The sequence below is a fragment of the Anomaloglossus baeobatrachus genome, chromosome 5 (assembly GCF_048569485.1).
Source record: "Anomaloglossus baeobatrachus isolate aAnoBae1 chromosome 5, aAnoBae1.hap1, whole genome shotgun sequence".
NCBI classification, from domain to species: Eukaryota; Metazoa; Chordata; class Amphibia; order Anura; family Aromobatidae; genus Anomaloglossus; species Anomaloglossus baeobatrachus.
Window position 1 is genome coordinate 69014546 of NC_134357.1, and position 21961 is coordinate 69036506.

The 21961-nt window shown below is 47.9% G+C and overlaps 1 protein-coding gene across 1 annotated transcript in view; it reads left to right on the forward strand.

Moving 5' to 3' along the window:
* Positions 1–6409: 6409 nt before the first annotated feature.
* LOC142312634 (scavenger receptor cysteine-rich domain-containing protein DMBT1-like) overlaps positions 6410–21961 on the forward strand; it is a 69560-nt gene continuing 54008 nt past the window's right edge. Inside the window, exons 1-3 of the mRNA XM_075351631.1 lie at positions 6410–6460; positions 6624–6645; positions 6872–7189. Coding sequence (XP_075207746.1) covers positions 6410–6460; positions 6624–6645; positions 6872–7189 — 391 coding nt within the window. The remainder of the gene's footprint in view (positions 6461–6623; positions 6646–6871; positions 7190–21961) is intronic.

A 21961-nucleotide genomic window follows, 5' to 3' on the forward strand; every position in this document is an offset into this window, starting at 1 on the left:
CACATTGTCACTGGACAGACGCGTGCGCTTATCTGTCAGCACACACCCAGCAGCACTGAAGACACGTTCAGAGACAACGCTGGCAGCTGGACACGACAAAATCTTCGAGGCGTAACTGGAGAGCTCTTGACATTTTTCTAGATTTGAAGCACAAAAGGAGCAAGGCTCCATTTGCAAAGTCATTGCATCGATGTTCATTTGGAGATACTCCTGTATCATCCTCTCCATCCGTTGACTATGTGTCAGACTTGTTGTCTCTGGTGGCCTTGCAAAGGAGGGTCTAAAAAAATTATGAAAAGATTCCATAAAATTGCTGTTACCAGCACCAGATACGGTCCTACTGGTACGGGTAGACTGTTGAAGATGACGAGGCCGTCCCATGTTTGTCAAGTTACAACTGGGAGAATCACTCCCTTCACCTGCACGGTTGTTTGGTGGAAAAGCCGAGCTAAGATCGAGTAACAGCTTCTGCTGATACTCCTGCATACGTGCGTCCCTTTCTATGGGTGGAATTATGTCACAAAATTTGGACTTGTCCCGGGGATCTAATAGTGTGGCAAGCCAGTAGTCATCATCACTTCTAATTTTGACAATACGAGGGTCATGTTGGAGGTAGTGCAACAAGAAGGCACTCATGTGTCTTGCGCAGCCATGCGCACCAAGTCCACGCTGTGTTTGTGGCATAGAGGTGCTAACCGTTCTTTCTTCCTCTGTCATCTCCCCCCAACCTCTTTCAACTGAAATTTGACCAAGGTCCCCCTCATCTGCTGAGTCTTCCATGTCCATGGACAGTTCGTCCTCCATATCTTCATGTCCTCCTGCACCTTCCTCAACATCTCACCTGCTACCATGCGCCCTTGTTGATCCCTGTCCCCCATGGTCCCATGCCTGCCGCGTTGGTGATGATGAACGTCTGGACCTTGGTGATGTTGTTGTGTCTTGCGCATATGAATCCTCCTGTAGTTCCTCCCCTTCCTGTTGTCCCACCCCCTGACTACGAATAGTGTTTAGCGTGTGCTCCAGCATGTAAATGACTGTAATCGTCATGCTGATAATGGCATTGTCAGCGCTAAACATATTCGTCGCCATGTCGAAACTGTGCAGAAGGGTGCATAGGTCCTTGATCTGAGATCACTCCATCAGGGTGATCTGCCCCACTTCTGCATCTCGTTGGCCCAGGCTATACATCATGACGTATTGCACCAGGGCTCGCCGGTGCTGCCACAGTCGCTGTAACATGTGGAGAGTTGAATTCCAGCGTGTCGCCACATCGCATTTCAGGCGATGAACCGGCAGGCCGAAAGACTTCTGGAGCGATGCAAGTCGCTCAGGTGCGGCGGTTGAACGGCGGAAGTGAGCACTGCAGACAGTTTCCGTGCCCTGGTCAGAAGGCCATCTAGGCCGGGATAGTGTGTTAAAAATTGCTGGACAACAAGGTTAAACACGTGAGCCATACAAGGCACGTGTGTCACCTTGCCCAGGCGAAGGGCCGCACCCAGGTTTGCAGCATTGTCGCACACGGCCTTACCAGGCTGCAGGTTGAGTGGAGACAACCATTTATCAAAATCAGTCTCCAGAGCTGCCCACAACTCAGTCGCTGTGTGACTCCTATTTCAAAGACATGTCAAGCTAAAGACCGCCTGATGCCGTTGCGCTCTGCTACCAGCATAGTAATGAGGGGTGCGTGATTCCTTCTGCGCAGTGAGAACGCTGGTGGCCTGACCAGGCAGGCTTGGGGCGGAGGTGGAGGACCCAGATGAGGTGGAGGATGCAGAAGCAGTGGCGGAACTTGGACAGACAGAGGATTGACACACAAGTCGTGGGGACGGCAAGACTTGTGCAGCAGACCCTTCACCATCTATCACCATAGTTACCCAGTGGCCAGTCAGCGACATGTAACGTCCCTGTCCATGCTTACTGGTCCAAGTATCGGTGGTGAAATGCACCCGTTCACACACAGAGTTTCTCAAGGAAGCGGTGATGTTGTGTGCGACATGCTGGTGTAGCGCGGGCACACCTTTCTTAGAGAAGTAGTGGCGACTAGGCATCTGGTACTGGGGCACAGCGACAGACATAAGGTCTCTAAAATCCTGTGTGTCCACTAGGCGGAAAGGCAGCATTTCTGTAGTCAACAGCTTACAGAGGGATAGAGTCAACCTCTTCGCTTTGTCATGGGTCGCAGGAAGTGGCCTTTTATTTGACCACATCTGAGGGACAGAGATCTGGCTGCTGTGTGTAGACGGTGTTGAGTCGGGTGTCCCTGGAAAAATGCAGCTTTGTGAGGAAAGTGCAGGCGGAGACATGATGTTGCCTTCATCCAAAGTTGGTGCTATCGATGTCTGAGAGAGCTGTACACACTCACTTGTTTCCCCTTCCAAACCAACTGACGACCTACCAAGCAAACTGCCTGTTGCGGTTACAGTGGTGGAAGTTGTGGGTGGAAAAACAGGTGTGACAGCTGTCCCCACAGTCCTAGAAGATGACGAGCGCGCGGATGCACTGGAAGGGGCAGGCGGTGGATGGTTCGCTCCGCTAGGCCGCATTGCAGCACGGTGAGCTTCCCATCGGGCCATATGATATTTATTCATGTGACGATTCATGGAAGAAGTTGTCAAACTGCTGAGGTTTTGACCTCTACTAAGAGAACCATGACAAATTTTACAGATCACATAATTTGGGCGATCTTTTTCTATGTCAAAAAAGGACCTGGCTAGGCAAGGCTTAGAGGCCATGCGACCTGTTGATCCACCCCGAATAATGCTCAGAGGCAGAGTGGTGGCTGAGGATGCAGTTGTAGACGTGCTACCAGTGCTCCGACTGTGTCCAGGAAGGCGCCAGGTTACTTCGACGTCGGTTGCATCCTCCTCCACCGCCTCTGTTGACCTCCTCGAGTGTCTGACTGTGGGTTGACAGTAGGTGTGATCTAGAACTTAATCATCAATTGTTGTGTTTGCACTCCCCTACCCCTCAGACCGAGTTTCTTCTTGCCCTGACCGAATATTTAAGTTGTCATCCCAATCGGGTATCTGCGTCTCATCTTCATCAGTATGTTCCTCATTGCCTATAACCACAGTTGTTGGAAAGGCAGCATTTTGGTAGCCAACAGTTTGCATATGATGAAAGTCAACCTCCAAGCCATTTCATGCCCTTCTAAAAGCATGTAAAACACAGCGAGGGGACTCCAACCACAGTCTCCCTCGTTGCCACTAACTGGGCCACACACACCCCACTTGACTGGCATCGGTTGAGCCCCCTTTTGAAAAAGAAAAAGATGCTTTGCATGAAGCACTCTCAAAAATATGCGTGCCTTTCCCGTCCCCTGGCTGACCCAGGGGAAGAAAAGTCCTCTGAGAGCCATGACTTGTTCATCTTGGTTCTTTTAGAGACACAGCGAGGGGACTCCAACCACAGTCTCCCTCGTTGCCACTAACTGGGCCACACACACCCCACTTGACTGGCATCGGTTGACCCCCCCTTTTGACAAAGAAAAAGATGCTTTGCATGAAGCACTCTCAAAAATACGCGTGCCTTTCCCGTCCCCTGGCTGACCCAGGGGAAGAAAAGTCCTCTGAGAGCCATGACTTGTTCATCTTGGTTCTTTTAGAGACACAGCGAGGGGACTCCAACCACAGTCTCCCTCGTTGCCACTAACTGGGCCACACACACCCCACTTGACTGGCATCTGTTGAGCCCCCTTTTGAAAAAGAAAAAGATGCTTTGCATGAAGCACTCTCAAAAATACGCGTGCCTTTCCCGTCCCCTGGCTGACCCAGGGGAAGAAAAGTCCTCTGAGAGCCATGACTTGTTCATCTTGGTTCTTTTAGAGACACAGCGAGGGGACTCCAACCACAGTCTCCCTCGTTGCCACTAACTGGGCCACACACACCCCACTTGACTGGCATCGGTTGAGCCCCCTTTTGAAAAAGAAAAAGATGCTTTGCATGAAGCACTCTCAAAAATACGCGTGCCTTTCCCGTCCCCTGGCTGACCCAGGGGAAGAAAAGTCCTCTGAGAGCCATGACTTGTTCATCTTGGTTCTTTTAGAGACACAGCGAGGGGACTCCAACCACAGTCTCCCTCGTTGCCACTAACTGGGCCACACACACCCCACTTGACTGGCATCGGTTGAGCCCCCTTTTGAAAAAGAAAAAGATGCTTTGCATGAAGCACTCTCAAAAATACGCGTGCCTTTCCCGTCCCCTGGCTGACCCAGGGGAAGAAAAGTCCTCTGAGAGCCATGACTTGTTCATCTTGGTTCTTTTAGAGACACAGCGAGGGGACTCCAACCACAGTCTCCCTCGTTGCCACTAACTGGGCCACACACACCCCACTTGACTGGCATCGGTTGACCCCCCCTTTTGACAAAGAAAAAGATGCTTTGCATGAAGCACTCTCAAAAATACGCGTGCCTTTCGCCTCCCCTGGCTGATCCAGGGGAAGAAAAGTCCTCTGAGAGCCAGGTCCACATTGTCAGTGGACAGACACGTGTGCTTATCTGCCAGCAGACCCCCAGCAGCACTGAAGACAGGTTCCGAGAGAACGCTGGCTGCAGGACACGACAAGATCCTCAAGGCGTACGTGGCGAGCTCAGGCAATTTATCCAGATTGGAAGCCTAAAATGAGCAGGGCTCAAGTTGCACAATAATGGAATCGATGTTTCTTTGCATATACTCATATATCTGTGTGTCTCCCTCTTTTTCCTTGTCCAGCTGTTTTGTTTTCACATGAGTATATGTCCTTGTCACTTTCCCATGTGTTTGTGTTATGTTGTGAGTTGTTTGTCACCTTTTGGACACCTTTCAGGGTGTTTTCTAGGTGTTTTACTGTGTTTGTGATTGCCTGCCATTGTTTCCTATGGGCTCGAGTTCGGTTCGTCGAACGTTCGACGAGCCGAACTCGAGCCAGACCCCCCCGTTCGGCGAACCGCCTCGAGCCGAACCGGGACCGGTTCGCTCATCTCTAGTTATAAAGCTCTGTAAAGACCCCGTTAGACCTAGATGTTCACAATACCTATACATGAATTCCTTGAGGGTTGTAGACTCCAATATGGCTTCATTTTTTGTTTTTTTGTTGCTGTTTTAGCATATTAGGGGCTCTGAAGATGCAAAATAGCTTCCACAATCTACAGTATTTTAGCCAAAATTGAGCTACAGAATATAAGTGCCACTATGTCTCTTCCAAGCAATGCTATGTGTCCAACAGTAGTTTCTGAACAGATTTGGGGGTAATGATGTAATCAAAAACATTTCACAATACATTTTTTGGTTATTTTTCTGTTTTTAATTCTTGGGAAAATTAAACATTAGAGGCCACAGTAACAATTTGTTGTTTTTCAATTCGACGCCCCAATGTTGTAAACATCTGTGAATCACCTATGTGTTCAATATGCTCAACACACACCTCAATGATTTCCTTCTGTGGTGTAGTTTTAAAAATTGGTCACTTCTAATCTTTTTGTCTGTTTTGGTTCCCTAGAGACTCCACAAATGCAACATGCTGTCTGCAGTCTTTCAGTCTATTACATCCAAAATTATCCTCTAAAAAACAAAAAGTGCATTTCCTTTACTAGCCCTGCTTTGCGCCCAAACAGTAGTTTCTGACCACAAATTCAGTATTAACGGACTCAACATAAATTGCACAAAAAATTATGAGGTCCTTTTCTCCTTCCACTCTTGAAAAAAATGTAAAATATAGGACCAAAGTAACATTTTTGTGGAAATAACTAATGTTTTCTTTTCACTTCTTCATTTTAATTCCTTGAAGCGCCTGAAGGGATAACTACCTTTTTAAATGTGTTTTTGAGTACTTTCAAAAGTCAGTTAATAAAAATGGGGTCACTTTTAGGCTTTTTTCTAAATGTAGGTCGCTAAAAGTCATTTTAAATTTTAAGTGGTCCAGACTCCGTAATAAAACATTTTTTGTAACGTTTGTGGCAAAAATAAAAAAGTTACTGTTAAAAATTTAACCCCTCTACATGTTTAACAAAAAACTACAATTCAAAAATGATGCTAATGTAAATTATATATTTGTCAAATGACCCATACTAATTATTTTAAATGGTATGGAATGAAAATGTACATTTTTGGCACACCGAGATGCCAAGACTGGACACAGAGGTTCACACATATCTATAGCGTATAAAAGTGGAAGTATAAAAGTGGTTTAAGATAAGAAATAAAAATAGCAGCACTCACTGTCTCAAGAGTTAAATTTATTGTGGCAAAAAAGTAGAATGAAAAAGGCGGTAGAGAACAAAAAGTATGATGGCCTTTTTGAGTTACCCACATGCTTCAAAGGTCCTGTGCAGGAGGTTTAAAGAGAATATTCAGTTAAAAAAGAATATTCACTCTCTTAATGCATGTATAAGTGAGGGTAAACAGGATATCAGAAGGCTGGAATTCCGATTAAGATGGAAGTTGACCCGCTGACACATTGCACTTTTATTCAATATTTTGTGCAGGTAAGAAAAAAGTGTAGCCAGCCATCCAGAACCTTCATGACAGTGCATAAAAATTAGTCACTTTTTGGCCCTGTCAGCAAAAATAAGTAAGGCATCCATGATGTTTTTGAGTCTGAAAAAACTTATACAAGTTATTTTGACTGCATTTATCATCATGTTTTAGTTTTCAGTGAATGCAGCTAATGGTTTGTTATCAAATATATGGACTGCAGACAAATATCCCTTGTAATCTTAATGATTTCCCATGGTTTTTCCATGTGTCTATAAAAAGAATTGTCTTTCAGGTTGTTTTTTTTTTTTAAATGTCCAGAAAAAATAAGATTAAGTTGACTACCCTGTTTGGACTATTTCGTTGAGACTATTTTAAGTGTAAAATTTTTGGAAATTACAATTTTCCTATTTTATTTTTAGGTTCAGTCATGTCTTTAAGACTGGTAAATGGCAATGGTCAATGTAACGGTCGTGTAGAAATCCTCTATAATGGAGCATGGGGAACTGTGTGTGATGATTATTTTGATTTGAACGCTGCACAAGTTGTATGCAGGCAGTTACATTGTGGCAACGCACTTGCAGCTAATGGCAGTGCTGCTTTTGGCCAAGGACAAGGACAAATTGTATTGGATGATGTGCAATGCACCGGCAATGAACAACGTGTATGGGACTGTCAACACCAACCATATACAGTAAACAACTGTGGCCACAATGAAGATGCTGGAGTTGTCTGCTCAGGTATAGTCAGATAGAAGAAATTCTTTTTAATCATTTGTTATCATTCCATGTTTTATCATAGATGTTAGAGTTCAGTTAGATCATATTTTTAGACTGTGTATAACTTAGGGTACGGTAAACAAAAAAATAGATTTTGTAGGGAAGTCCTAGAGGATTAGAGGTATATTGGTTTCTGCCCCATCACCACCCATCACCACCCAGCTGCTATTATGTTTTATGTGGGATAGGAGGATTACTTTGTGAGGTCATTAATACCCCAACCATGAAATGATGATAAGTTAAACTTTTTTTAGCAGAAACATACTAACAAAAGACTTAATAAATGTTTAATATTTTTCGCTATGGTTTTTTTCAAATTGCATTTACTTTCTAGTTTTTTTACTGTCATGTCAATACAAATTCACTAAGGTGACAAAGCACAAGTAAATCTTATATATATAAACATGCTCTGTGACAAAGGAATGATTGGTGCAGGTCCCACCACAATGATCCAAATTTATTTTGAGAATAGGGTCAGACTGCTGTCAATGGAGAGTTTCCAAAATGGGGTCACTTGTGGGGGTTTCTGCTGATTTCGCATGTCAGGGACTCTTCAAATGTGACAATGATGTATAAAGTATATTACAGCCAAAATGGTGGTCTTAAATTGAAATAGCGCACCTCCCATTTTAAGCCTTGCAAAGTGCCTAAACAGCAGTTTCCTACCACAAATTGGGTGTTAGCAAACTCAGTAGTAGAAATGAGTGAACCGGTCGCGGTTCGGCTCAAGGTCGGTTCGCGAACGGAGCTCCCGTTCGAGTTCGGTTTGTCGAACGTTCGACGAACCGAACTCAAACCAATAGGCTATAATGGGAGGCAATCACAAACACATAAAAATGCATGATAAATGTACACAAACAGTTAATAAACATTGCCATAACACTTACCGGTCCCCGCAATCCCTCCCGCACTCTGTCTCCTGCAGCTATTCCATCCGATGATCGCTGAATCCTCCCGGTGACCTGCACTGCCAGCAAATATGACCTATCGTGATGTCAAAATAGCCATGTGACCAGTCACGTGGCTATTATCTCATTGGCTACAGACTGGTCACATGACTATGACGCGTCATGTAGGACCTGCGAGTGCATCTCTCCGGTACACGGTGCACATTTGTGTATCGCCGTGTACCGGCGACATGCTCTAGCACACGTTCGACTCCCCATTCCATTAGGGACTGGCTGACACAGCCGGTCATTAACGGAGATCACCGTTGCCATAGCAACACAGTTAGCGGTGACGTCACCGCTAACCGCGGCTCCGGGAGCACCGTTGCTATGGTAACGCATCTGTCAGCGTTACTGCTGTTACCGCTAGCAGCACTGATCACTCACGGAGTGAAGGCTTCACTCTGCTTCTCGTGCAGCTTTCACGGAGTGATTTCTGCACAGGAAGCAGCGTCTTCCCCCATTCAGCAGTGATGGAGCAGAGCTGCATTTGTTGAACGAGAAAGTGGAGGGCTGACAGGGGGTAATAAAGATGGAGTCTCTAACGTGTCTGTGTATTTATTTCTATTAAAGTATTTTTTCTCTGTGTGGTGTCTTTTTTTTAACCCTTTATTGGAGATTCTTAATGGCCGGGTCAAACGTGCCTGACATTAAGAATCTCTGGCTTAATACTGGCTAGTAAAACAAAGCCAGTATTAACTCATGATTACCCAACAAGCCACCCGGCTCCAGGGCTGTTGGAAGAGTTGGATACAGCGCCAGATGATGGCGCTTCTATGAGAGCATCATTTTCTGGGACAGCTGCGGACTGAAATTCGCAGCAGAGGCGCCCAGAAACCTCGGGCTAACCTGTGCTGCGGATTCTAATACCCAGCTGCCTAGTTGTACCCGGCTGGACACAAAAATAGGGCGAAGCCCACGTCATTTGTTTTTTAATCATTTCATGAAATAAGTGAAATAATTAAAAAAAACAGGCTTCCCTATATTTTTGGTTCCCAGCCGGGTACAAATGGGCAACTGGGGTTCGGAGGCAGCCCGTGGCTGCCTGCTATACCTGGCTAGCATACAAAAATATGGCGAAGCCCACGTCATTTTTTTGGTGGGCAAAAAACTTCTGCATACAGTCCTGGATGGAGTATGCTGAGCCTTGTAGTTCTGCAGCTGCTGTCTGCTCTTCTCCATGCAGAAGTTTTTTGCCCCCTGAAAAAATTATGTGGGCTTCGCCATATTTTTGTATGCTAGCCAGGTACAGCAGGCAGGTACGGCTGCCCCCAACCCCCAGTTGCCTATTTGTACCCGGTTGGGAACCAAAAATCTAGGGAAGCCCTTTTTTTATTATTTCATGAATTTCATGAAATAATTAGAAAACAAATGACGTAGGCTTTGCCCCATTTTTGTGTCCAGCCAGGTACAACTAGGCAGCTGGGGATTGGAATCCGCAGCACAGGTTGGCCTGAGCTTTCTGGGCCACACTGCTGCGAATTGCACTCTGCAGCCACCTCAGAAAATGGCATTTTTATAGAAGCGCCATCTTCTGGCGCTGTATCCAACTCTTCCAGCACCTGCCTGCTATACCTGGCTAGCATACAAAAATATGGCGAAGCTCACGTCCTTTTTTTGTAGTTTTTTGGCAAAAAAAATAAAAAATGCTTCCCTAGATTTTCCATTGCCAGTGAAGGTAACACCAAGCAGTGGGGGTTAGCAGCCAGTAGCTGCTTGGATTACCCTTAGCTAGCAATACAAAAAATGCAGCGGGAGCCCATATATATTTTTTTTAATTATTTATTTAAATAACTAAACACAAAATGGGCTTCCCTGTATTTTGATTGCTGGACATCACAGTGCTGTAAAAATAAATCTTTAAAAAAAATGACGTAGCGCTTCGCGGTATTTTTGATTCTCAGCACAGATAAAGCAGACAGCTATGGGTTGCCACCCACATCTGCCTGCCGTTACCTTGGTTGGCAATCAAAATACAGGGAAGCCCATTAATTTTTTCTATTTAAAAAATAGTTAAAAAAAAAAAATGACGTTGGGTCCCCCCATTTTTGATAGCCAGCTAGGGTAAAGCAGACGGCTGTAGCCTGAAAACCACAGCTGGCAGCTTTACCGTGGTTGGGGATCCAATATGGAGGTCCCCTCAGGCTCTTTTTTATAATTATTTTATAAATATTAATAATTACACAATAAAAGTAGGGTCCCCCCCAAATTGGATCACCAGCCAAGGTAAAGCGGACAGCTGTGGTCTGGTATTCTCAGGGTGGGAAGGTCCATAGTTATTGGGACTTCACAGCCTAAAAATAGCAGGCCGCAGGCACCCCAGACGTGGCGCATCCACTAGATGCGCCAATCCTGGCGCTTCACCCCAGCTCATCCCGTGCCCTGGTGCAGTGGCAAACGGGGTAATAAATCGGGTTGATACTAGCTGTAAAGTCACCTGAGATCAAGCCCAGCAGTTTGTGATGTCATGGCATCTATTAGATACCCAACATCATAAACTGTTAGTACTAACAAAAAAAAAAATCGACAAAAGAAATTTATTTGAAAAAACAGTCCCCAAAACATTTCCTCTTTCACCAATTTATTGTAAGAAAAAAAATAAAGGGGTCCCACGATGACTCTGGACCGTCTAGAATATGGGGGGAGACACTCAGGGAACGTATCCCCCATTTTCTAGGAGTGCGGACCCTTCATGTGAGGAGTGTGGGTGCAATGAATCTGCACTCACTCTCCCTGGGTCCGCAGCAGCAGAGTCCATGTCGTAATGGTTGCTACCAAAGCTGCAATGCCCTGCTCATGAGGTAAGGGCATGCCTAATCAGGAGAACTACTGTAGAGGAAGCTCTGCTCACTGGTATATAGGTGCTCAGAGGTAATAATAGATAAAATTAGTGAGTAACCTCGGCACTCTAAATCTCCCAGACTAAGTCAGTAAGTCACAAAGGATAGTAATGCAAATCACTCTTTATTGGTCTGTATTAAGAAAAAATAAAATTTCATAAGCATATATGTTTTTGTCCAAAACAAGTTACAAATGACGTTTCGGCCTGAGCATTCGTCAGATTGGACTTATCTGCATGTAATCATGAAAAATAACAATAATCAGTATGACATAAGAGTGAGAGCACAATAACATAAACTCGAACAATGTAGAGGTACAATTGGGATGCAGCAAAAAAATTGCAACACAGCAAGAAATCAAACACATGATACAAATGTCATAATACAGTACAAGGACAATATAGTAATGACAAATATGGGGTCAGAGTAGGCTTAGACAGCTCTGGTACGAAAGAGATGTCAATCATAAAGTAACATGTACAGTAGGTGTAGAGCTACACTATGCATGGCAGAGCTAATGGGTAGACCGACCATAGAAAAAGAACGGAGAAAAAGTGGAGAAAAAGTGGAGAAAAAGTGGAGAAAAAGTGGAGAAAAAATGGAGAAGAAGTGGAGAAAAGGTGGAAAAAAAGTGGAGAAGAAGTGGAGAAGAAGTGGAGAAAAAGTGGAGAAAAGGTGGAGAAAAAGTGGAAAGGAAGTGGAGAAGAAGTGGAGAAAAAGTGGAGAAAAAGTGGACAAAAAGTGAAGAAAAAATGGAGAAAAAGTGGAGAAAAAATGGAGAAAAAATGGAGAAAAACTGGAGAAAAAGTGGAGAAAAAGTGGAGAAAAAGTGGAGAAAAAATTGAGAAAAAGTGGAGAAAAAGTGGAGAAAAAGTGGAGAAAATATGGAGAAAAAGTGGAGAAAAAGTGGAGAAAAAATGGAGAAAAGCTGGAGAAAAAGTGGAGAAGAATTGGAGAAAAAGTGGAGAAAAAATGGAGAAAAAGTGGAGAAAAAGTGGAGAAAAAATTGAGAAAAGGTGGAGAAAAGGTGGAGAAAAAGTGGAGAAAAAGTGGAGAAAAAGTGAAGAAAAAATGGAGAAAAAGTAGAGAAAAAATGGAGAAAAAATGGAGAAAAACTGGAGAAAAAGTGGAGAAAAAGTGGAGAAGAAAGGTAGAAAAAGTGGAGAAAAAGTGGAGAAAAAATGGAGAAAAAGTGGAGAAAAAGTAGAGAAAAAATGTAGAAAAAGTGGAGAAAAAGTGGAGAAAAAGTGGAGAAAAGGTGGAGAAAAAGTGGAGAAAAGGTGGAGAAGAAGTGGAGAAAAGGTGGAGAAGAAGTGGAGAAAAAGTGGAGAAAAAGTGGAGAAAAAGTGGAGAAAAAGTGGAGAAAAAGTGGAGAAAAAATGGAGAAAAAGTGGAGAAAAGGTGGAGAAGAATTGGAGAAGAAGTGGAGAAAAGGTGGAGAAAAAGTGGAGAAAAAGTGGAGAAAAAGTGGAGAAGAAGTGGAGAATAAGTGGAGAAGAAGTGGAGAAGTGTTTGTTCATGCCAGATGGGAGATAAATAATTTTTTACCGGCGCTGTCATTTACTATAACGTGATCATCGGTGTATGGTGTATACCTGTGATCACGTGAGCGGGGACCGGAAAAACCGTCCTGAATCATGATCTCCAGGGTCTCAGCTAGCCCTGAAATTCCGGAGATTTTCTGACGCTGGGGGGCGCTATTCACTTATTTCTGCCTGCTGTTTATAAACGGCAGATCAGAATAAGGCTACATTAACACGACCGATCCATTTTTGCGGTCTGCAAAAAACAGTCAATTTTTTTTCACGGGTGCATCCGTGTGGCATGTGTTTCCGTTCCGTAGATGGTCCGTATGTCATCTGTTTGTCATCCGTGTGCCTTCCGTTTTTTTTGTGTACTGCAAAAAAACTGAAGGAAGGTAAATGCATAAATTTACCCATGATCCATAGCTTCATCTTACATGAGGCGGTCACATGTTCACTCCAGTGCCATTTTCTAATGCTTTTCACAGCGTAGAGCGCTCTGGTGATTTTCTTGTGCTTGTACACTTCATATCAGTCTTTTCTGTCATTATAATGGCAGAAAGACACATAATGTCCCACTCTCCTGCATTTTGTAATTTTACACCCTTTGGTGCCTTTCATGTGGCACTAAGGGATGCTTAGCTTTGTATTTAGCCAAAAAAATGAAAAAAAAAATGACGTAGGGTTCCCCCTAGTTTTGTAGCCAGCTAGGGTAAAGCAGACGGCTGCAGCCTGCAGACCACAGCTGGCAGCTACACCTTGGCTGGTAATCCAAAACTGAGGGCACCCCACGCTGTTATTTTAAATTAAATAAATAATTAAAAAAAAAACCATGTAGGGGTCCCCCCAAAATTAGATCACCAGCCAAGGTAAAGCAGACAGCTGGGGTCTGATATTCTCAGACTAGGGAGGTCCATGGTTATTGTACTCTCCCCAGCCTAAAAATAGCAGGCCGCAGCCGCCCCAGAAGTGGCGCATCCATTAGATGCGCCAATCCTGGTGCTTCTCCCCAGCTCATCCCGCGCCCTGGTGCGGTGGCAAACGGGGTAATATATGGGGTTAATACCAGATGTGTAATGTCACCTGGCATCAAGCTCTGAGGTTGGTGAGGTCAGGCGTCTATCAGATACCCGACATCACCAACCCAGTCAGTAATAAAAAAAAATAGACGACAAACACATTTTTATTTGAAAAAACACTCCCAAAAACATTCCCTCTTTAACCCCTTCACGACCGCGGGCTGTAAAATTACGTCCTATTTTAACGTGACTTAACGACCAGGGACGTAATTTTACGGCCTAAACTTCAATTGATTGCCGTGGCCATAGCAACGGCTTTCAAATGATGTCCCCTGCTGTTTCTTACAGCAGGGGACCTTTGCTTGACCCAAGGGGGGGTGGCATCGCCACCCCCCATAGGCGATCGATGTGATTGGCTGTTCAAATCGGAACCGCCAATCACATTGATCACGCTGTTTTCGGCAAAAAAAAATGCCAAAAATAGCGTGATCTTGTAAAATCCAGCTAGGACCGGAGCTGCAGCAGCTCCGATCATTGGCTGGAAGCAAGCAGACACCGTGGCCCCCCCCTGCAGCACTGATTTGAGCGATCGTGCAATGACGCGCAATCGCTGCAATCAGTGTGCAGTGGGGCGGTCTGATCTGCCGGTGGCCGCCCTCCCCAGGCCTGTGCTGGTCTGGGGACCCTCCCCCAACATGTCTGCAGCGTGCAGCACTGGCTGGTACTAGTGGTACAACGCCACTGCTGCTGCTGCCGCTGCTGTCACGTCACGTCGCAGGAGCGGTGAGTATTGTGCTCACCTTGCAGCCCCTGCGCGTGCCCCCCTGCGATCTGCCCCCCCCCCCGACATCCCGATCTGCCCCCCTGACATCCCGATCTGCCCCCCTGACATCCCGATCTGCCCCCCCGACATCCCGATCTGCCCCCCGCCATCTCTATTCTGCAGCTCCTCCGGTATCCCTCCTCCCCTGCTCTCTTGCAGCCCCTGCGCGCTCTTGTGATTTGCTCCTGCGCGCTCCCGTAATGGCCCCTGCCCGTGCCCCCCTGCGATCTGCCCCCCGCCATCTCGATCTGCCCCCCGCCATCCCGATCTGTCCTCCGACATCCCGATCTGCCCCCCCAGACATCCCGGTCTGCCCCCAGACATCCCGGTCTGCCCCCAGCATTCCCGATCTGCCCCCAGCATTCCCGATCTGCCCCCAGCATTCCCGATCTGCCCCCAGCATTCCCGATCTGCCCCCAGCATTCCCGATCTGCCCATCGACATCCCGGTCTGCCCCCAGCATTCCCGATCTGCCCCCCGACATCCCGGTCTGCCCCCAGACATCCCAGTCTGCCGGCCTCCCCCGTGATCTCTATTCTGCAGCTCCTCCGGTATCCCCCTCCTCTGCTCTCCCCCTCCCCCTCTGCTGTCCCCCTCTGCTGTCCCTCTCCCCCTCTGCTCTCCCCCTCCCCCTCTGCTTACCCCCCGACGTCCTCTTACCTGTCTTCACCGGCCAATCACATCTGCCTCCATCGCTGGGTCCTTCTTCCTGGGTCTTCTGCTGAGCTGTCCAACTTCCTGCCTGCTGGCTGCTGCAAAGCTGTTCCTCCTGCAAATCCTCTGGGTAATGTGAGTATAACTTTTTTTTTTTCTTTTTTTCCTCTATCCCCTGTCCATTCTTACACCTCATGCGTCCGTGCGTCATCTGCATCCGTGGTCAGTTTTCGGCGGGACTTTTTTTCCCGTATTCCTGACGCTTTTTGTATTGCATCAGTCCGTGCGTCCCGCCGAGCGCTGATCAGGGATGCACATAACGGATCGGCATCCCTGCTCAATTTTTGGCGTGACAAAAAGCATCGGGGATACGGAAAAAAAAGTCACGCCAAAAATTGAGCATGGATGCCGATCCGTTATGTGCATCCCTGATCAGCGCTCGGCGGGACTCACGGACTGATGCAATACAAAAAGCGTCGGGGATACGGAAAAAAAAGTATCGCATCTGTCCGTGCGTCCCGCTGAGCGCGGATAAACATCCCTGCTCAATTTTTGGCGTGACTTTTTTTTTTTTTTCGTATCCCCAGCGCTTTTTGTTTCTCATCCGACCGTGCCTCCTGCAGCGGCCGATCAGTGCACCGCGTCTGTGTGTTTGAAAAGTCAAATGGCGCTCCTTGTCTTCTGAGCCCCGCCATGCGCCCAAACAATTGATTTCCACCACATGTGAGGTATCTGCGTACTCGGGAAAAATTGCACCATACGTTTTATGGTGCATTTTTTCCTGATACCGTTGTAAAAAGAGAAAAAAAAAATACCTTGTTGCTGCAAAAATTTAAATTTTTTTTTTTAAAAAAAATAAATAATTTTCACGGTTCAACGTTATCAACTTTCAGTGGAGCCCCTGGGGGTACAAGGGGCTCACTAAACATCTAGATAAATTCCTTGAGGGGTCTAGTTCCAAAATGGGGTAATTTGTGGGGGAGCTCCACTGTTTAGGCACCATGGGGGGGGGGGTCTAAAAACGTGACATGGCGTCCGCTAATGATTCCAATCAATTTTGCTGTCAAATGGTGCCCTTCTCTTCTGAGCCCCGCCATGCGCCCAACAATTACTTTCCACCACATATGAGGTATCTGCGTACTCAGGAGAAAATGGACAATACATTTTATGTTGCATTTTTTCCCGATACCCTTGTGAAAAAAAAGCTACCTAGTTGAAGCAACAGTTTTGTGGTAAAAAAATGTTTTTTTCTTTTCACGGCTCAACGTTATAAACTTCTGTGAAGCCCCCAGGTGTTCAAAGTGCTCATCAAACATCTAGAAAAAATATTTGAGGGCTCTAATTTCCAAAATGGGGTCACTTGTGGGGGAGCTCCATTGTTTAGGCACCTCAGGGGATCTTCAAACCTGACATGGCGTCCGCTAATGAGTGAAGCTAATTTTGCATTCAAATGGCGCTCCTTGCCTTCCGAGCACTGCCGTGTGTCCAAACATTTGATTTCCACCACATATGAGGTATCTGCGTACTCAGGAGAAAATGGACAATACATTTTATGTTGCATTTTTTCCCGATACCCTTGTGAAAAAAAAAGCTACCTAGTTGAAGCAACAGTTTTGTGGTAAAAAATTTTTTTTTTCTTTTCACGGCTCAACGTTATAAACGTCTGTGAAGCCCCCAGGTGTTCAAAGTGCTCATCAAACATCTAGAAAAAATATTTGAGGGCTCTAGTTTCCAAAATGGGGTGTGAGGTAGCACGGTGAGCTGCGCAGCAGAAGACACGGGATCCAGGCATTAAGGTTCACAGCACACGGTTTTAATGTCCAAACAAAAGTCCATAACACAATACATGTGCCTCTCCAGCAGAAAACTCAGGGAGTTCTGTTCACTCCCTCACACCCGGCACACCTGCCCTTGTTCCTGATTCTATTTAAGCCTTCCTTCAGCCTGTAGGGAAACAGCATTAACCCTAGAGTGGATTTACTTTCTATCATGGAGTGAGCACAACCGGGGCGAGACATACCGGCCGTCATAGATAACCCCGGTCACAGTCTCACATACCCCCCCCCCCTCAGTTCAAGCGTGCGGGGTTGAACTCCCGCTATCAAACACGGGCCGCGGGACAAGGCATCGGCGTTGCCCTGCAACCTACCGGCCAGGTGTTCAACCATAAACCGGAAGTTTTGCAGAGAAAGGAACCACCGGGTAACCCGGGCATTCCGTTCCTTGGCGGACCTCATCCAGACCAGTGGAGAGTGATCCGTCACCAAGCGAAACTGCCGTCCCAGCAGGTAATAGCATAGGGACTCCAAGGCCCACTTGATCGCCAGGCACTCCTTCTCCACTACGCTATAAGTCCGCTCGGGAGGGATGAGCTTCCTACTTAAGAAGGTGACGGGGTGTTCCTCCCCCTGAACCACCTGAGACAGCACTGCCCCCAGGCCGATCTCCGAGGCGTCAGTCTGTACTATGAACTCCTTCCGGAAATTAGGGTTGACCAGAACGGGCTGTCCGCACAGGACCTCCTTCAGGGCCCGGAAGGAGTCCTCGGCCTGCGGAGTCCAGCGCACCATGACGGACTTCTTGCCTTTGAGAAGGTCCGTCAAGGGGGCTGATAGTCCCGCAAAATCCTTTACAAACCTCCTGTAGTACCCCACGATACCCAGGAAGGCCCTAACCTGCTTCGTGGTCAGGGGTCTAGGCCACTTCTGGATCGCCTCAACCTTGTTAATTTGGAGCTTAATCACTCCTTGGCCTATCACGTAGCCCAAGTAGCGGGCTTCCGTGAGTCCCAATGCACATTTCTTGGGATTAGCTGTCAATCCGGCTGTTCGAAGCGCGTCCACCACTGCTTCTACCTGTTCCAAGTGGGTCTGCCAATCGGAGCTGTAAATAATGATGTCATCCAGGTACGCTGATGCATACGCCTGGTGGGGTTCCAGCACTAAGTCCATCAACCTCTGGAACGTGGCCGGAGCGCCATGTAACCCAAAAGGCAAGACAACATAGTGGAAGAGACCCTCCGGCGTAACAAAAGCGGTTTTCTCCTTGGCGGACTCCGTTAGTGGCACCTGCCAGTACACTTTGGTCAGGTCGAGCGTGGTAAAATATCGTGCCTGTCCCAGCCTATCAATCAGCTCATCCACCTGGGGCATGGGGTAGAGATCGAACTTGGATATTTCGTTCAATCTCCTAAAGTAATTGCAGAACCTTAAGGAGCCATCGGGTTTTGGTATTAGGACAATCGGACTAGCCCATTCACTCCGGGATTTTTCGATGACCCCCAGGCGTAACATTGTCTTTACTTCCTCCGATATGGCTTGTCGTCGAGCCTCCGGTACCCGGTATGACTTCAGGCGTACCTTCAGGTGGGGCTCGGTGACAATATCATGTCGTATCAGACTGGTCCTACCGGGCAGCTCGGAGAAGACATCGGGGTTCTGCTGAACCAACCGTCTGGCCTCTCGTCTCTGTTGCTTGGTGAGGGCTTCTCCAATCCTTACTTCCGGTTCGTCCTCTCCGGAGGTCGCTGGAGCCGGATGTGAACGACCCGAAGAGGAGGGAGGTGGGGAGAAAACAGCCATCAGGCTTTCCCGTTCCTGCCAAGGTTTTAATAGGTTGACATGGCATATTTGTTCAGGTTTCCGCCTACCGGGCCGCAATACTTTATAGTTAACCACCCCTACTCTTTCCTTTATCTCGTAGGGGCCTTGCCACTGAGCCAGGAATTTGCTCTCCGCCGTGGGGATCAATACCAACACCCGATCCCCGGGTTTAAAGGTCCGCACGGTGGCTTGTCTATTGTAGCGGCCGCTTTGCGCGGCCTGAGCCTCCTGTAAATGCTCCTTCACAATTGGCATGACCGCGCTTATGCGGTTCTGCATACCCAAAATGTGTTCAATCACACTTTTATGGGGGGTGGGCTCTTGTTCCCATGTTTCCTTTGCCAGGTCCAACAATCCCCAGGGATGTCGCCCGTATAACAATTCAAAAGGCGAAAACCCTGTGGATGCCTGTGGCACCTCTCGTATGGCAAACATCAAATAGGGAAGCATCATATCCCAGTCTTTCCCGTCTTTTGAAATCACCCTTCTTAGCATGGTTTTCAGGGTTTTATTGAAACGCTCGACTAAACCGTCCGTTTGAGGAAGATACACAGACGTACGCAACTGCTTGATCTGGAGTAGCCGGCATAGCTCTTTGGTCACTTTAGACATGAATGGGGTCCCCTGATCCGTAAGGATCTCCTTGGGCAATCCCACCCGGCAGAACACAGCAAACAACTCCCGAGCTATAAGCTTTGCTGCAGTATGTCTGAGAGGTATCGCCTCGGGATACCGGGTGGCATAGTCAACGATCACTAGGATGTGTTGGTGCCCTCGAGCGGACTTTACGAGGGGCCCCACCAGATCCATCCCTATCCGTTCAAAAGGGACTTCTATAATGGGTAACGGTACCAACGGGCTGCGAAAATGGGTCAGGGGTGCAGTAAGCTGACACTCCGGGCAGGTTTCACAGAACCGTTTTACCTCCCCAAAGACCCCGGGCCAATAGAACCTTTGCAATATTCGCTCCTGCGTTTTCTTGACCCCCTAGGTGGCCACTCATCAGGTGTTTATGAGCCAAGTCGAGGACCCGCCGGCGATGCGGCTGGGGCACCACCAACTGTACTACCCCTACGCCCCGTATTTCATCTACCCGGTAGAGTAAATCCTGCTTAAGAGCGAAATGGGGGTACCTTACCTGGGCACCGGGCAGCTGTGCCACCCCGTCAACTACTGTCACCCGACTCCGGGCATGTATTAACGTAGGGTCCTGGAGTTGGGCTGTCCCAAACGTATCCGGGGATGCCTCCAACTCCGGGATGGGCTCGACCGTCTCAGCCTCTCCTGCCAATACCTCTAGGGGCGACCTATCGGGTTCACACTCTGTCCCTATCATGGTGACCCCTACGGCAGGTGTCCCGGATTCAGGATTGTAGGGCTCAGGTCCCGGACCGACCAATATCTGAGGGGACTTAGGGGGTCCCCTCCATAAAGTCCAAAAATAGGGCAGATCCCTTCCTAGGATCACGTCATAAGGAAGAGTGTTAAGAAGTCCCACCTCATGTTGCACCTGACCGCAAGGTGCTGTGATGGTGACAAATCCCGTGGGATAGTCGCGGCGGTCCCCATGTATGCAAACCACCCCTGCGGTGCGTCCTGTGGCCTTTACTTTAGCTCTCAAGGTGGATCGCACAAGGGTCACTAAGCTTCCGGAATCCAACAATCCTGTAACCGGATATCCATTCACCTGTATTTGGCACAAGTGGGGCTCCGTCTCTGGGGAGACCAGGTCAGCGGTACACACCACCTGAGCATACATTGAACCCCGCTGGGTAACCCCACAATCCATGGGCTCCGTGGTGAGTGGACACTGGGATTCCATATGTCCCACCCGCTGGCACTGCCAACATCTAATGGGGACGGAAACCCCCTTGACGGGTTGTCGTTTAGGGTACAGAACCTTCCGGACCTCAGGAATGGCGGCCGCGGCCTCAGACGGGACGGTAGGGGACTCCTGTACCGTTGTCAGCGGTGGGTCCTTGGCCCTAGGCTTGGAGGGGCCGGACCGACGGGCGGTACGCAAAGTCTCAGTGTCCCGTATCAAGTCCTGCGTAGCCACATGCCGCTCTACCAGGGACACTAATTGGTCCAGGGTACTCGGGTCACCCTGTCCGACCCACCGTTGAACGGTAACGGGTAAAGTGCGCACAAAACGATCCACTACTACCCTTTCCACCATTTGCGCCGGGCTCAGAGTGTCAGGCTGCAACCACTTTTTTACAAGATGCAACAAGTCATAGGCCTGGGAGCGTACGGGTTTGGCTTCCTCATAGAACCACTGATTTACCCGCTGAGCCCGTACATAGGTATTCACCCCCAACCGAGCCAGTATTTCGGCTTTCAGGGTCACATAGTCAATGGCGTCCTCGGCACAGAGGTCCAGGTACGCTTTTTGGGGTTCCCCCGTCAGATAGGGCAACAATACCTCAGCCCACTGCGGGGTCAGCAGCTTTTCCCGCTCGGCCACCCGCTCAAACACCGCCAGGAACGCTTCCACATCATCACCCGGGGTCATCTTTTGCAACGCTTATCTCACCGCTTTCCGGACGCTGCCGTCGTCACCCGGTCCCGGGGTTGTTGCTGCCGGTCCGGCACGGATCGACTTGGCCAGGAGAACCATCTGTTCTTGGTGCCTTTTTTCCTGCAATTGCAAGGCTTGCTGCTGACGTGCATTGGCCTGCTCCATCTGTTCTTGGTGCCTTTTGTCCTGCACTTGCAAGGATTGCTGCTGACGTGCATTGGCCTGATCCATCTGTTCTTGGAGTTTTTTTTCCTGCACTTGCAAGGATTGGAGCAGGTGTGCATTGGTCTGTTGCTGCTGTGCATTAGCCTGAGCCAAATGCTTTGGTATGTCCTCCATGGCGTCGCCGGGTTTGGGCTGTAGTATAGATGCTCGAATCCAGGACATGCGCAGCTGGGTCACCAGGGATGGATGCTACACCTCACCGGCTGTCATGCCCGCCGATTCTCCACCATATGTGAGGTAGCACGGTCGGCTGCGCAGCAGAAGACACGGGATCCAGGCATTAAGGTTCACAGCACACGGTTTTAATGTCCAAACAAAAGTCCATAACACAATACATGTGCCTCTCCAGCAGAAAACTCAGGGAGTTCTGTTCTCTCCCTCACACCCGGCACACCTGCCCTTGTTCCTGATTCTATTTAACCCTTCCTTCAGCCTGTAGGGAAACAGCATTAACCCTAGAGTGGATTTACTTTCTATCATGGAGTGAGCACAACCGGGGCGAGACATACCGGCCGTCATAGATAACCCCAGTCACAGTCTCACAGGGGTCACTTGTGGGGGAGCTCCATTGTTTAGGCA